The 16,735-nt window shown below is 39.6% G+C and overlaps 1 protein-coding gene across 4 annotated transcripts in view; it reads left to right on the forward strand.

Annotated features, from left to right (window-relative positions):
- Positions 1-16,735, forward strand: part of LOC139969242 (cGMP-dependent protein kinase 1-like) — a 156,106-nt gene that overhangs the window by 87,405 nt on the left and 51,966 nt on the right. For all 4 annotated transcript variants that reach the window (XM_071974155.1, XM_071974153.1, XM_071974154.1 and 1 more), the window contains one exon: positions 7,695-7,861. In XM_071974155.1, the coding sequence (XP_071830256.1) occupies positions 7,695-7,861 (167 nt within the window). The remainder of the gene's footprint in view (positions 1-7,694; positions 7,862-16,735) is intronic.

A 16,735-nucleotide genomic window follows, 5' to 3' on the forward strand; every position in this document is an offset into this window, starting at 1 on the left:
ACTTTTTCTGAATTGTAACTTTTCCTGACCAGCCCTATTCAGGAAGGTGTGTGACTTAGTTATCTCCCTACCCTTGCTGGCTCACAGTCAGACTCACAGCCAGACTGACAGTCAGACTCACGGTCAGACTCACTGTCAGACTCACGGTCAGACTCACGACCAGACTCATGGTCAGATTCACAGTCAGACTCACAGCCAGACTCACGGTCAGACTCACTGTCAGACTCACGGCCAGACTCACGGCCAGACTCACGGCCAGACTCACGGCCAGACTCACGGTCAGACATGATCAGACTCACAGTCAGACTCACAGTCAGACTCACAGGAAGTATTATGTGAGTATGAACAACTTCCTAGTTGTTGGACTGACTGGTGGTGGCGTTAATGCTCCTACCCGATGTTTGTTAATCATGATTATTATGTTTAATAATTATCCATCTCATTAGATATGAGTTGATCACATAGCCTGAGTGGCCAGGGCTGCAGCCAGGTAACCTTCTTTCTCAATCCCTCCCTTCACTTGCTGTATAGTACATGGCTCCAGCATATAATATATGTAGTATGTATGAAAGAATCTTGGCCTCTAGATTTTAATAGCGAGACTGTCAGTCATCTTTGAAATATTGGACTATAATACCTTTTGTGATTAACAGCTTCAAAGAGGAAATAACTGCCAGCAGAGGCCCCTGTAATTAGAAAGCCCACCACTTTTATCCATCAGCCATAAACAATTTGTCATGTTATCAGATTTTCTCTTGCTAATAAGCTCTTGACTTATATACATTAGGAATTCTGATACTGCAGGGATGAGAACTTCCAGCAGTTTAAGAGGCTACTTTGGCAGTTACAAACTGAGCCATGAATGTCCATGCACCCAGTAGCAGTTTTCATATTGTTGAATATGGATTTGAATATTAAAAGCAGCCGTGCAATATCTGGATGTCAGTCAATACGGTAGCACTGGATTCTAGATGTGAACTAGATGGATATTACAGGCAGCATGCTTGGCATGCTACTTCATACATGTATTTATGTATTAGTGTTTGCACGGGTTATCCGGGTACCCGGGTACCCGCCCGACGCGATACTACCCGGTTCCTAATTTATTACCCGAATCCTACGCAAAGTGAGATTTAAAAAAAAAAAAAAAAAAAAAAATGGCAAACCGACGGTTAGGCAGATTTCCCATTGACTTAGTGTGGTGTTAGGCTACAATGTGGTCGAAGATAACAGCAATAACGAAGGTACCCGCCCGACGCAATACTACCCGGTTCCTAATTTATTACCCGAATACTATGCAAAGTGTGATTGTTTTAAAAAAAAAAATTGCAAACCGATGGTTAGGCAGATTTCCCATTGACTTAGTGTGTTGTTAGGCTACCATGTGGTCGAAGATAACAGCAATAACGAAAGCTTTCCATTGATATCTTATAACTGCGTCACAATTTCAGCTAACAAACAGATGGCTAGGCTAGATTACCCCCATTGACTTAGTGTGGTGTTAGGCAACCATGTGGTCGAACGTAACAGCAATAACGAAAGTATTTTTTCCATGGATGTCTTATAACTGCGTCACAACTTCAGCAAATAAACAGATTGTTAGGCTTAGCTAGATTTCTCATTGACTTAGTGTGGTGTTAGGCTACCATGTGGAAGAAATTATTATTTATTCATTCGTTTATTCCATAGAAGGAAAGTCTGACAAGGAATTTTACGAGATGTTTATGGATTATAGACGGGATAACTAAAAAATAGTAATCGCAAGTGGCTTTTTACTAATCGTTTATTCCAAATGCGATCAAATTGCGCGAATCGCGCAATCTCGCGGCTAATGCGAACCCTGGGCCTGCATAATAGATAGTAGTAGTTGTAACAACTGTTTAAGAGCTAAATTGGATATTTATATGGTTTGATCCAATAGACGTGCACGAGCAAGCATAAGCAGCGGCGACAGTGCGATGTTAGTAGTAATGCTAATTATAATTAAATAATTAATTTATTAACAAGTTAATGAAAGAAACAAAAGCAAATAAAAATTATTGAGGAAGGTTTTATACCTTATCTTACACCTACGTATTTGAACATGAAAACATTGTCAGTAGAGAATATAATGCATTTATTACAACATCCAATATGTAATTTCTTGAAAATCGTGATACACGAGGGTAAACAAATTTTTTTCCGGGTACCCGGATACCCGACGGGTAACGGCCCTCCGGTACCCGGTTCCCGATTTTTGGACCCGTGTAAACACTGTTATGTATTGCCTCACATTCATCTTTATTGACATAAAAGGGTTGTTCTTATGGCTGAAATTAATTGCTTAATAAACATGCTGAGAATTTTCAGGTCAAAACCACAACCTCATAGCACTTTGTATTGTGGAGAGACAAACTTATTAATACAAAATTACAACCTCATAGCACTTTGTATTGTGGAGAGACAAACTTATTAATACAAAACCACATCCTCATAGCACTTTGTATTGTGGAGATACAAACTTATTAATACAAAACCACAACCTCATAGCACTTTGTATTGTGGAGATACAAACTTATTAATACAAAACCACAACCTCATAGCACTTTGTATTGTGGAGATACAAACTTATTAATACAAAACCACATCCTCATAGCACTTTGTATTGTGGAGATACACACTTATTAATACAAAACCACATCCTCATAGCACTTTGTATTGTGGAGATACAAACTTATTACTTAACTTGTCATCATGGCAATTGATGTGAAAATGTCTTTATTTTGTTTTCAGAATTTACATATCATTGACACAATGAGGAAAATAATGATATTCTTAAAGAATTGCTTGGCACATATTAACTACTAAATGCAACATTCTGGAGTGAAGAATGCTTTATCTGATAAAAAATAGTTTTTCGTTTACATGTGCAACCATATCTTAAGTTTAAGAAACAAGATATTGAGATAGGGATTTTCAAAGTAACAGTGTAGAATATCTTCTCTTTGATGTTTATAAGTGTGACATTTTCTGCCACCAAAGAGTCGCTGTAGTAGTCTTTGACAAATTGAGAAGGGAATCTATTAGACAGAAATGCAGTCTAAAAAACAAGCAAGTATTTTACTAAATTACAGCTCTCCTGTATCGGGAGAAATTAGTAGAAATTACATAATCAATAACTACAAATGACATGAACTTGAAGATATAAATTTCATAAACCAGTTAACAACATATTTAAGGTTGTATTGGTAATGTCAGAATAGATGAATGTATTGATTGGTCACTCTGTCATTGTTGTTCTAAGTAATACTGACGTGTAGAGAGGTATGTCTTGGTTGATAATCACAGATTGATGATTGACACTTAGCAGTCCCAGGCCAGATGACCCGAATCCAAAAACAAGTCATAAAGTTGGGTTTATCTCCATCCCCTAATATTTCTGTCATTTGAAGAATGAAGTCAATGTCAGTGATTGTTATCTTTGGAAGAAGGCTGCCCCTGATTCAAAATGGTGGATCTTCACTGCAGTTTCTGAGATGTCAAAATTAATTAAGAGTAGACTTCTTTTGTCTGCTCTACTGTATTAAGGTAGAAGAACTGAATACTTTGAGTGTTACATATAGCAATACTGTACTCCCATAGTGCTGCATTTATACACAACAAGCTGAGAAGTTTGTAATTGATTGTTGATGATATAATATAGTTTCTTGTTCTAGACTGTTCGGACAGCAAGCTGAGAAGTTTGTAATTGATTGTTGATGATATAATATAGTTCCTGTTCTAGACTGTTTATAAAGTAAGCTGAGAAGTTTTTATCTGATACACTGGTTTATGCTTATGGATCAGATTTTGTCAATGAAGCCTGGTTTGATATGATTTTTATGGTTGTAGACATTGTGCCAAAGGAGATCCACTTTGTACAATTTTTGGTTTAAAATTCTATACTGTACAATCCTGCCAGTGAAATAGTGAATGACATGGTTAATGCCCACAAGGGATTGCTACAAACCTTTCTAGTTCTTGGACAAATTTAACTCAATTGCTATACATTAGTCAGATAGCTCTTTTCAATTTTGAGCTAATCGGCTTTCTGGTTCTCTATCAAGACTGTCTTATTGCTTAATTTGTTCGTTTCAAAGTGTGCACCTGATTCTATACCTTCATTTAGCCTGTCCTGTTTGTGAATTAGTCAGTTTTCTCCGATGGGACTGACACTTCCTTTAAAAGTGATCAGGCAAACAATTAATTAAGCAGAGCAGCATCAGCTGTCATGGAATACACAAGTCACTCCCATTTCTGTCTCTGATATAAAGCCTTGCAGACTTGCAGAACAGAATTCAGATCACCAAAATTAAGAGGATGATGTTATAATTGAAGAGAAAGTAGAAGTGATTTGGGTTGCTTGTCTTGCGTAAGAAAGAAAAGTCATTGTGGGACAGTGTTGTGAGTTAGAATGTGGAAGTATTATCACACAGCAAGGCAACTGAAATTTAATAAATCTGTAAAGAACCTAAATTTCTGCTATGTGTTTTCATACTCTAAAAAAAAAAAAAACTCTTACCAAGAATAAGGCATTTTGAGACCAAAGGTAACTTGACAAGTTGAAAGGGCTTCTACCATATCTTTTTATCAGTTTCTTGAGAGTAAGATGGCATCTCTCCCAGGGGCTGAGAAATTGGCCATTTGGGTGTGCAAATGAAAAAAATGGGTGTGCCAGTTTTGTTTCATAAAATCATGATGCCAAAACATCGCAAACCAGAAGCATTCACCCATCCGATCGGGCCCCTTGGGGAGGTCAACAGCCCAAATGAACTTTTGTATTTTGGTGTTTATCTGAGTGCAAAATTCATGCTTTTTGGAATTATTCTTTGTTTCATATTTCAATGAAACGGTTTATTGGTAGCTACAATTTATTGATTAAAATATCTACTTGGTATAGTAATCCTCCCTCCCCCTCATCATCATCAACGTCCATCCCCCATCATCATCCCTCCTGGTCATCATCCATGTCCCCTGTCATCACCCATGCCCCTGGTCATGCATTATTCATCCCCGGTCATCATCCATGCCCCTGGTCATGCGTTCTCCATGCCTGGTCATCATCCATGACCTCGGTCATCATCCACTACCCTGGTCATCATCCATGTCCCATGTCATCATCCATGACCCTGGTCATGTATTATACATCCCCAGTCATCATCCATGCCCCTTGTCATGCATTATTCATCCGTGGTCATCATCCATGACCCAGGTCATCATCCATGCCCCTGGTCATGCGTTATCCATGCCTGGTCATCATCCATGACCTCGGTCATCATCCATAACTCTGGTCATCATCCATGTCCCATGTCATCATCCATGACCCTGGTCATGCATTATTCATCCCCAGTCATCATCCATGCCCCTTGTCATGCATTATTCATCCCTGGTCATCATCCATGACCCAGGTCAACATCCATGCCCCTGGTCATGCATTATTCATCCCCGGTCATCATCCATAACCCTGGTCATCATCCATGTCCCATGTCATCACCCATGACCCTGGTCATGCATTATTCATCCCCAGTCATCATCCATGCCCCTTGTCATGCATTATTCATCCCTGGTCATCATCCATGACCCAGGTCAACATCCATGCCCCTGGTCATGCATTATTCTTTCCTGGTCATCATCCATGATCCAGGTCATCATCCATGTCCCTGGTCATGCATTATTCATCCCCAGTCATCATCCATGCCCCAGGTCATGCATTATTCATCCTCGGTCATCATCCATGACCCAGGTCATCATCCATGCCCCTGGTCATGCGTTATTCATCCCCGGTCATCATCCATAACCCTGGTCATCATCCATGTCCCATGTCATCACCCATGACCCTGGTCATGCATTATTCATCCCCAGTCATCATCCATGCCCCTTGTCATGCATTATTCATCCCTGGTCATCATCCATGACCCAGGTCATCATCAATGCCCCTGGTCATGCATGATTCATTCCCGGTCATCATCCATGACTCAGGTCATCATCCATGTCCCTGGTCATGCATTATTCATCCCCAGTCATCATCCATGCCCCTGGTCATGCATTATTCATCCTCGGTCATCATCCATGACCCAGGTCATCATCCATGCCCCTGGTCATGCGATATCCATGCCCAGTCATCATGCATGACCCGGGGCATCATTCATGCCAATTCCCATAGCTCTCACTTTTTTTTATCAAGACACCATCTTGTGATAGCCGAAAATGTTTTGAATCTTTACACAAAATATCGGCAAACAAGATAAATAAACAATTCAATAAGTTGTAGAAACAAACCAATCATCCCCATGCTTCTATTTATGGTTTAATTGGAGTTGGCCTAAATCGGAAACTAAGATAGGCTTAATATGAACAACAGCACAACTAAGTATTACAACTAAATATGATAGCAGAATTATATCATCAGCAAATATCGTCATCGTGTATAAATTGTATATATCATAGAAAATTATTCGCATGTGCTGTGCATGCACCATAAAACAACAGTATCATAACTTTGCGGCTAGCCTACCTGTTAGTGATTCCAGCAATATACCTGACCAATATTAGGCCTACATAGTTTTCAATGAAGGGTGCTATGAAAGATGAAAAATACGGAAATTTACTACAACTCGTTACTTTCTTTTGTGTGCAAGGGATCTCGTGTCTCAGAATATTTGGAGATTGCCTCTGACATCGAAATATTTTGATTAACACTAATTTAGGCAGTGTTAAGAAACTGTTGGCAAAGTTTACAAAGCAACTCTGCAGTGTTATGACAAGGTTACTCATGGTATGCAAAGTATTTTGCATCTTTGCCAATTACTGTTTGAATGATATTTGCACCAGGGACTGCCTGAACATGCAGCCACCATATATATTAAAAAGATCAATACACCAGAAAAATTCCACTTCATGATCTGTTTTGTCCTTTTGGGACCCATCAAACGAAGGTAGGAATCGAATCCCAGACCTGCATGTCACAGCCTTAAATAGGTTCCACTCGGCCACAGTGTTTGGACCAGTTGGTGTGTATGATGTTTGTATAACTGTAAATGAGAGCATATGACACTCGTATTACGATATATAAACTGGACACTACCAATGTTTCAAAAAAGATTTTGAGAACCCGTTGGTTATTGTCACATCTTTTGTATTTCATCTGTATGTGCTTAAACAATTAAAGCAAATTTGTGGGTTATTCTCTGTGTCTTTGCTTAGAAGGAAAGATGAGATGATCCTGCCGGCTGCAATAAAACAAGAAGTGTAATTAGTTGAATTATAAGCATGTTCTTTTCCTTTTCTGTTAACTCTCTCCTCACTCAACATATTCACTTTCATTAAGAGTAGCGAAGATGTAACAAACATCATGTTTCAAGTTGGTTATGTATGTAGGACCATATTTGGATCCATTTTGTGATTATGTTTAACTTTAGTCCTCTCATACTTGTCCTCACTCAACATATGTACTCCAATCTACCTTAACCTAAATAAGTTGATAACAGCTATGTGAAAGTGCTTGACTGAACTGAAACCTTGACTTGGATCATTAGGATTACACAGAGATACTGGATCATCAAAAGGGACTATTGTTCTGAGCTTACAGCAAGGAACTAAATTGTCATTGAAATATATAACCTTAATGGCAATATATAAATTAGACTAAATACCATTTGCTATGTTATCTTTTTCAGGGCAAAAGAATGCATCAAGTCAGCTATATTAGACAACGACTTTATGAAAAATCTGGAGATGTCGCAGATCCAGGAAATTGTGGACTGTATGTATCCTGTGGAATTTGCACGAGGAGCTTGCATCATTAAAGAGGGAGATGTTGGCTCCTTGGTGTACGTAATGGAGGGTAAGTATTAAAAGGAAAGACTTTGTAATATAGATTAACTGGGTTTTATGAACTGACAAGAGAGGTAACAGTATGTAATGTAATGTAGAATGTTGCTATGTTAATCAACCACTGGTTGCAATGTGAAAAGTGAAAATGCTACATTTGTAATTGTACCTTCCTGGAGAGAAAGAACAGTTTCTTAACTGCTTGTATACTACATAAGTCATGCCTATAAAGAGGAGGACTTGGCAATTACCTTTGTGAAGTTATTTGGAAATTGAAAGTTTTTTTTATAAACATTGCAGTCTTATAAACAGTTTTGTATTTAGAAGACTGTAAATCATTGTTTTTGTAGTCAAGAAATAACAATTCTTTCAAATGCTAACCTACAAATTAGGGATTTCCTGAAAAATATTAAAAATGCTCAGTAAATTAAAACTTGCAATGCTGATATTTCAGTCTTGACTTTGTACAGTAAATAGTAACTGTCAAACATAAATAGGTCAATATGACCTTTCTTTGTTTGTACTGCTTCATTAACAACTTCACAGGTTTTACAAGACATACTGTAATAAACTCATCTAGTAAAACATTGTCTTCTGAGTCCCTGCAAAGAACTGCTCTGATCTCAATGGAGCATTTAAACAGCAGCTTAATTGGATTATCAGCACACAGCAGCTGGTCTTCATGAGATTTAGCCTTGCACATAGCATTGTCAGAGCCAAGTATGTGCCTTATTGTCAAGCTACATTGTCTCACTATGTAATCACACTCCCTGTGGGAACAATATGTCAAGCTGAGAATAGAAACTGGAGGCTTCCCATAAAACACCTTGATTATATGGAGAGGCCACAGATGCTAGTTGACCTACTTTGTAAATAGACATAATAAGGTCATCATTCCTTTAAGTTTTAATTAATATAAAATGAAATGTTTTCATATAGAAACACCTATGCTGCCTTTACACCTAATGGTTATGGAGTGACATTTCTGGTTCAGTGCAGACAGCTACATCCCACTAAACTCTGACCAATGCAGACAGCTACACCCCACTAAACTCTGACCAATGCAGACAGCTACCTCCCACTAAACTCTTACCAATGCAGACAGCTACACCCCACTAAACTCTGACCAATGCAGACAGCTACCTCCCACTAAACTCTTACCAATGCAGACAGCTACATCCCACTAAACTCTTACCAATGCAGACAGCTACACCCCACTGAACTCTGACCAATGCAGACAGCTACACCTCACTAACTCTTACCAATGCAGACAGCTACACCCCACTAAACTCTTACCAATGCAGACAGCTACACCCCACTAAACTCTGACCAATGCAGACAGCTACACCCCACTAAACTCTGACCAATGCAGACAGCTACATCCCACTAAACTCTTACCAATGGAGACAGCTACATCCCACTAAACTCTTACCAATGCAGACAGCTACACCCCACTGAACTCTGACCAATGCAGACAGCTACACCTCACTAACTCTTACCAATGCAGACAGCTACACCCCACTAAACTCTTACCAATGCAGACAGCTACACCCCACTAAACTCTGACCAATGCAGACAGCTACACCCCACTAAACTCTTACCAATGCAGACAGCTACATCCCACTGAACTCTTACCAATGCAGACAGCTACACCCCACTAAACTCTGACCAATGCAGACAGCTACACCCCACTAAACTCTGACCAATGCAGACAGCTACACCCCACTAAACTCTTACCAATGGAGACAGCTACATCCCACTAAACTCTTACCAATGCAGACAGCTACACCCCACTGAACTCTGACCAATGCAGACAGCTACACCTCACTAACTCTTACCAATGCAGACAGCTACATCCCACTAAACTCTTACCAATGCAGACAGCTACATCCCACTGAACTCTTACCAATGCAGACAGCTACATCCCACTAAACTCTGATCAATGCAGACAGCTACATCCCACTAAACTCTTACCAATGCAGACAGCTACACCCCACTAAACTCTTACCAATGCAGACAGCTACACCTCACTAAACTCTGACCAATGCAGACAACTACACCTCACTAACTCTGACCAATGCAGACAGCTACATCCCACTAAACTCTTACCAATGCCGACAGCTATACCTCACTAAACTCTGACCAATGCAGACAGCTACACCCCACTAAACTCTTACCAATGCAGACAGCTACACCCCACTGAACTCTGACCAATGCAGACAGCTACACCTCACTAACTCTTACCAATGCAGATAGCTACACCCCACTAAACTCTTACCAATGCAGACAGCTACATCCCACTGAACTCTTACCAATGCAGACAGCTACACCCCACTGAACTCTTACCAATGCAGACAGCTACATCCCACTGAACTCTTACCAATGCAGACAGCTACACCCCACTGAACTCTGACCAATGCAGACAGCTACACCTCACTAACTCTTACCAATGCAGACAGCTACACCCCACTAAACTCTTACCAATGCAGACAGCTACATCCCACTGAACTCTTACCAATGCAGACAGCTACATCCCACTGAACTCTTACCAATGCAGACAGCTACATCCCACTGAACTCTTACCAATGCAGACAGCTACACCCCACTAAACTCTGACCAATGCAGACAGCTACACCCCACTAAACTCTGACCAATGCAGACAGCTACACCCCACTAAACTCTTACCAATGGAGACAGCTACATCCCACTAAACTCTTACCAATGCAGACAGCTACACCCCACTGAACTCTGACCAATGCAGACAGCTACACCTCACTAACTCTTACCAATGCAGACAGCTACATCCCACTAAACTCTTACCAATGCAGACAGCTACATCCCACTGAACTCTTACCAATGCAGACAGCTACATCCCACTAAACTCTGATCAATGCAGACAGCTACATCCCACTAAACTCTTACCAATGCAGACAGCTACACCCCACTAAACTCTTACCAATGCAGACAGCTACACCTCACTAAACTCTGACCAATGCAGACAACTACACCTCACTAACTCTGACCAATGCAGACAGCTACATCCCACTAAACTCTTACCAATGCCGACAGCTATACCTCACTAAACTCTGACCAATGCAGACAGCTACACCCCACTAAACTCTTACCAATGCAGACAGCTACACCCCACTGAACTCTGACCAATGCAGACAGCTACACCTCACTAACTCTTACCAATGCAGATAGCTACACCCCACTAAACTCTTACCAATGCAGACAGCTACATCCCACTGAACTCTTACCAATGCAGACAGCTACACCCCACTGAACTCTTACCAATGCAGACAGCTACATCCCACTGAACTCTTACCAATGCAGACAGCTACACCCCACTGAACTCTGACCAATGCAGACAGCTACACCTCACTAACTCTTACCAATGCAGACAGCTACACCCCACTAAACTCTTACCAATGCAGACAGCTACATCCCACTGAACTCTTACCAATGCAGACAGCTACATCCCACTGAACTCTTACCAATGCAGACAGCTACATCCCACTAAACTCTGATCAATGCAGACAGCTACATCCCACTAAACTCTGACCAATGCAGACAGCTACATCCCACTAAACTCTTAACAATGCAGACAGCTACACCCCACTGAACTCTGACCAATGCAGACAGCTACACCTCACTAACTCTTACCAATGCAGACAGCTACACCTCACTAACTCTTACCAATGCAGACAGCTACATCCCACTAAACTCTGACCAATGCAGACAGCTACACCCCACTAAACTCTGATCAATGCAGACAGCTACACCCCACTAACTCTTACCAATGCAGACAGCTACACCCCACTAAACTCTTACCAATGCAGACAGCTACACCCCACTAAACTCTTACCAATGCAGATAGCTACACCCCTCACTAAACTCTGACCAATGCAGACAGCTACACCTCACTAACTCTTACCAATGCAGACAGCTACACCCACTAACTCTTACCAATGCAGACAGCTACATCCCACTAAACTATTACCAATGCAGACAGATCTTCTCAATAGCTAAACGCTACCCATCACTGGATAGCTGACAAAGTTGGCCATTCATGGCACCATCAAGTTTCTGTATCATAACCATGAAGATTTTTGGCTATGAGAGCTGAAGTTTTCATCACTTGTAAACAAACCTCTTTACTCAGTGTTCAACAGTTTTTGTATCTTGCTCCTGGGAGGCCTAAAGTGGTCTTATGTTGCCTCAATTGACCCAATTTTCATACCACAGGTACTTCCATTCATGCTCTTCCACATCCAAGCCACAAAAACAGGTTTTATTTGATAACATACCAAAAAAGTTGTTCTCCTGATGGTTTTTTGGCACTTTTCCTGCCTGAGGGAGAACACTCAGGCTGGTTGATATAGACACTATAAGGAGTATGCCACCTTTAGATATAGCATCTAACCACATTACCAATGTTACCATTTGCTCAGCAGAATCCCACAAACCTCACCACAACCATCACAGAGCAAGTAGAACCCATAGACTTTCAGTCAGTCCCCAGCGGTACAAAAAGTGCTCTTTTCTTGTAGAATATGCATGGGGTTTCTTGTTGTCACTCCTCATTAATATTTAATTAGGTAAAACTTATCATTTTCAAAGGTCAATTTCTCAGTCATTAACCAATTTATATGTCTGGTAATAGTTGAATTAGATGAAGGAAAGGTGTTTAATTCAATCTTTATTGACAAAAGACACAAAAATGAGTGGAAAGGGAATTTCCGCACGTTAATTTACCACTTTCCAACTGTTTAGAAAAATGATTTTTTTGGGGCATGAATATCATCATTTCCAAGTTTGAAAACTGGTATTTTTGCTGGAAAAACTCCTTAACCACAAATTCATATCTATTTCTCTACAAATCATCCTGTAATGAAGTCAAGTTCACGGCAAATAAATACGCACACGAATACAGGTTACGAAAACAGGTTACGAATACAGGTTACGAGTAAAGTGGTGACTGTCCCGTTCCACGTTGGTATGTATTGCGCGAAATGCTAAACTAAGCGATAAAACTAATGGCATTGAATTGTTTATACCATGGAACTCTGTGCATATATATCGAATGAGAGGAACTATTCATGGCAGTGAAATGACTTTTCTGTGTGGATAGGGGCATAAGGACGCCTGGAGATCATGAAATACTCACTGCCTGTGCATCGATTTGGTACATCTGGTATCCACACATAACAATACATGCAAGCAATGCCATATCGTAGCAATCGCTACTTTTAGTACTATTCGCTGAAATCAGGCACTCAACACTGGTTTGCATTAATCCCCTGTGGTAATTTTATTTAGAGACTCTCATGAAGTTGGTGCTCTTCCGAGTACAAGCCCTGCCACTGCAAAGAGTCCAAGCCCTGCCGGTGCCCCTTCAAATTCACCCTCCTGAAATTGTACATGGGGTTGGTATTAATCAGCCTATGGAGCCTTGATGGTATAGAGACAGGAGCCTTTTTTTAATTGGGTATATTTTCAAGCATAACTATTTTTGTGGAAACATGCAGATTATACAACAGGCATATTATATATGACACCTGAGAGGGCGTTATGGCTTAAACATAGCCAGACAAAGCTCTACTTCACTCTCTGAATAGACAGTGGTTGCCACTCTGACACCACGATGAGGTCAGCGTTGAGGGACTTTTCGTCAGAGAACTTTCTTTGTTAAGAATGACAACACATTTTTTTGTTGGTCTCTTTATTTGGTTGAACAGTTAAAAAGTACAGGAATAATAACATATCACCCTTTATAAGATATAAGAACATATTTATATATATGCTCCCCACAAATAAAAATGTAGGTCCCATAGTCTTACAGGGTTAAACTATGGTTAAATTGGGGTAAAATCTGGTAAATTTGTCACAGCTAGCCCTATAGAATAAAATTATGGTACATACTTATTTTACTTGACAAAAACTATACTGTACATACCATATATAGCCTACTATAAAACTGTTTAACCTTTATATTGTTGTCATGCATGTTTTGACTGCAGCATACTGACCAAATCTGATGCATATAAAATAATATTACATACGATATTATGACAGTATGAGTTGCTTTGTTGTATGTTTCAACTAGCCCAATTATGATAAAATCCACCAATGGGTGAAATTTAAGGTTATTTGTGGTGTACTGATTACAGTAAAGACAAGTAGGGAAAACTGTTGTGCAATTGGGATACAACTCTGGTAAATATAGGGTAAAACTGTGGTACAATTAGGGTAAAACCATTAGTGTAAAACTTTGGTACAGCTATATAGGGCCTACAGCTATAGGGTATAATTGTGGTTAATTAGGGTAAAACTATGGTAATACCATAGTACACATTGGGTAAATTTGAGATAAAACCATGGTGAAGATGAAATAGAAAGTGATAAAAACCTTGGTAAAATTGTGGTATGGTACCATGGTAAAGCTGTGGTAAACCACATCCATAGGACCAAAATACCAAAATCAAAATGTGGTATTGTACCACAGTTTACCATGGAAAAAGGGTGGTATTTTGCCGTGGTAAGTGTGATGTAATTTTTGCCTAGGCTATGCACTTCATCTTCAGAGCTTGCATACTGTGATGAAAGAAGATAAATATTTCACATGTGTTTACATATATGATGTATATTGGGACGTGTAATAATAGCAACATGAATCTCTACAATGTTCTCTTTGATGGTAGTCTTCAGACTTTGCTAAATTTCCAGCCTTGATTTATAAGGAGTGCCAGCCCAATCGCGCTCCTCTGCGCTCCTTAAATTCGATCTGCGAGAGCAATTCACAGCACTCCTAAAATGTTACTAACGCACAATACTCTCCTCAATTCCCTAAGGAGAGCAAGGAAACTGCGCACCTCACATGATGAAAAGTAAAAACAATCCACGTGCTCTGCGTACGGTCACTCGCTTCAACATTCAGAGTATCTTCGGTCATTCCGATCTGAACCACCTGGAGCTGTACAGTTTATTGTCCCATTTGTACGTTCATATGACTTTGCTAAATTTCAAGGTAAATGTTTATGCTAACATTTAATCTAAATTAGTACAGTAAACATATAATAAGTACAGCACACATAATAAGTAAAGCACTTATATAAAAAGTACAGCACTTCAGTACATGTCAGCATACATGATAAGTACAGTACACATAGTAAGTACAGTACACATACAATAAGTACAGTACACATATAATAAGTACAGCAGACATAAGAAGTACAGCACTTAAGTACATGTCAGCACACATGATAAGTACAGCACACATAGAAAGTACAGCACACATAGTAAGTACAGCACACATAGAAAGTACAGAACACATAGTAAGTACAGTACACATACAATAAGTACAGTACACATATAATAAGTACAGCAGACATATAAGAAGTACAGTACTTAAGTACATGTCAGCACACATGATAAGTACAGCACACATAGAAAGTACAGCACACATAGAAAGTACAGCACACATAGAAAGTACAGAACACATAGTAAGTACAGCACACATAGTAAGTACAGCACACATAGTAAGTACAGCACACATAGTAAGTACAGCACACATAGAAAGTACAGCACACATAGAAAGTACAGCACACATAGAAAGTACAGAACACATAGTAAGTACAGTACACATACAATAAGTACAGTACACATAGTAAGTACAGCACACATATAAGAAGTACAGTACTTAAGTACATGTCAGCACACATGATAAGTACAGCACACATAGAAAGTACAGCACACATAGAAAGTACAGCACACATAGAAAGTACAGAACACATAGTAAGTACAGCACACATAGTAAGTACAGCACACATAGTAAGTACAGCACACATAGAAAGTACAGCACACATAGAAAGTACAGCACACATAGAAAGTACAGAACACATAGTAAGTACAGCACACATAGAAAGTACAGCACACATAAAAAGTACAGCACACATAGAAAGTACAGAACACATAGTAAGTACAGCACACATAGTAAGTACAGCACACATAGTAAGTACAGCACACATAGTAAGTACAGCACACATAGAAAGTACAGCACACATAGAAAGTACAGCACACATAGAAAGTACAGCACACATATAAGAAGTACAGTACTTAAGTACATGTCAGCACACATGATAAGTACAGCACACATAGAAAGTACAGCACACATAGAAAGTACAGCACACATAGAAAGTACAGAACACATAGTAAGTACAGCACACATAGAAAGTACAGCACACATAAAAAGTACAGCACACATAGAAAGTACAGAACACATAGTAAGTACAGCACACATAGTAAGTACAGCACACATAGTAAGTACAGCACACATAGAAAGTACAGCACACATAGAAAGTACAGCACACATAGAAAGTACAGCACACATAGAAAGTACAGCACACATAGAAAGTACAGCACACATAGTAAGTACAGCACACATAGTAAGTACAGCACACATAGTAAGTACAGCACACATAGTAAGTACAGCACACATAGAAAGTACAGCACACATAGAAAGTACAGCACACATAGAAAGTACAGAACACATAGTAAGTACAGCACACATAGTAAGTACAGCACACATAGAAAGTACAGCACACATAAAAAGTACAGCACACATAGAAAGTACAGAACACATAGTAAGTACAGCACACGTAGTAAGTACAGCACACATAGTAAGTACAGCACACATAGAAAGTACAGCACACATAGAAAGTACAGCACACATAGAAAGTACAGAACACATAGTAAGTACAGCACACATAGAAAGTACAGCACACATAATAAGTACAGAACACATAGTAAGTACAGCACACACAGTAAATACAGTACACATATCATAATAGCTAAAAAGGGTGTTAAGTTGTAGGATTCCCCAAAC

The sequence above is a fragment of the Apostichopus japonicus genome, chromosome 6, assembly GCF_037975245.1.
Source record: "Apostichopus japonicus isolate 1M-3 chromosome 6, ASM3797524v1, whole genome shotgun sequence".
NCBI lineage: Eukaryota > Metazoa > Echinodermata > Holothuroidea > Aspidochirotida > Stichopodidae > Apostichopus > Apostichopus japonicus.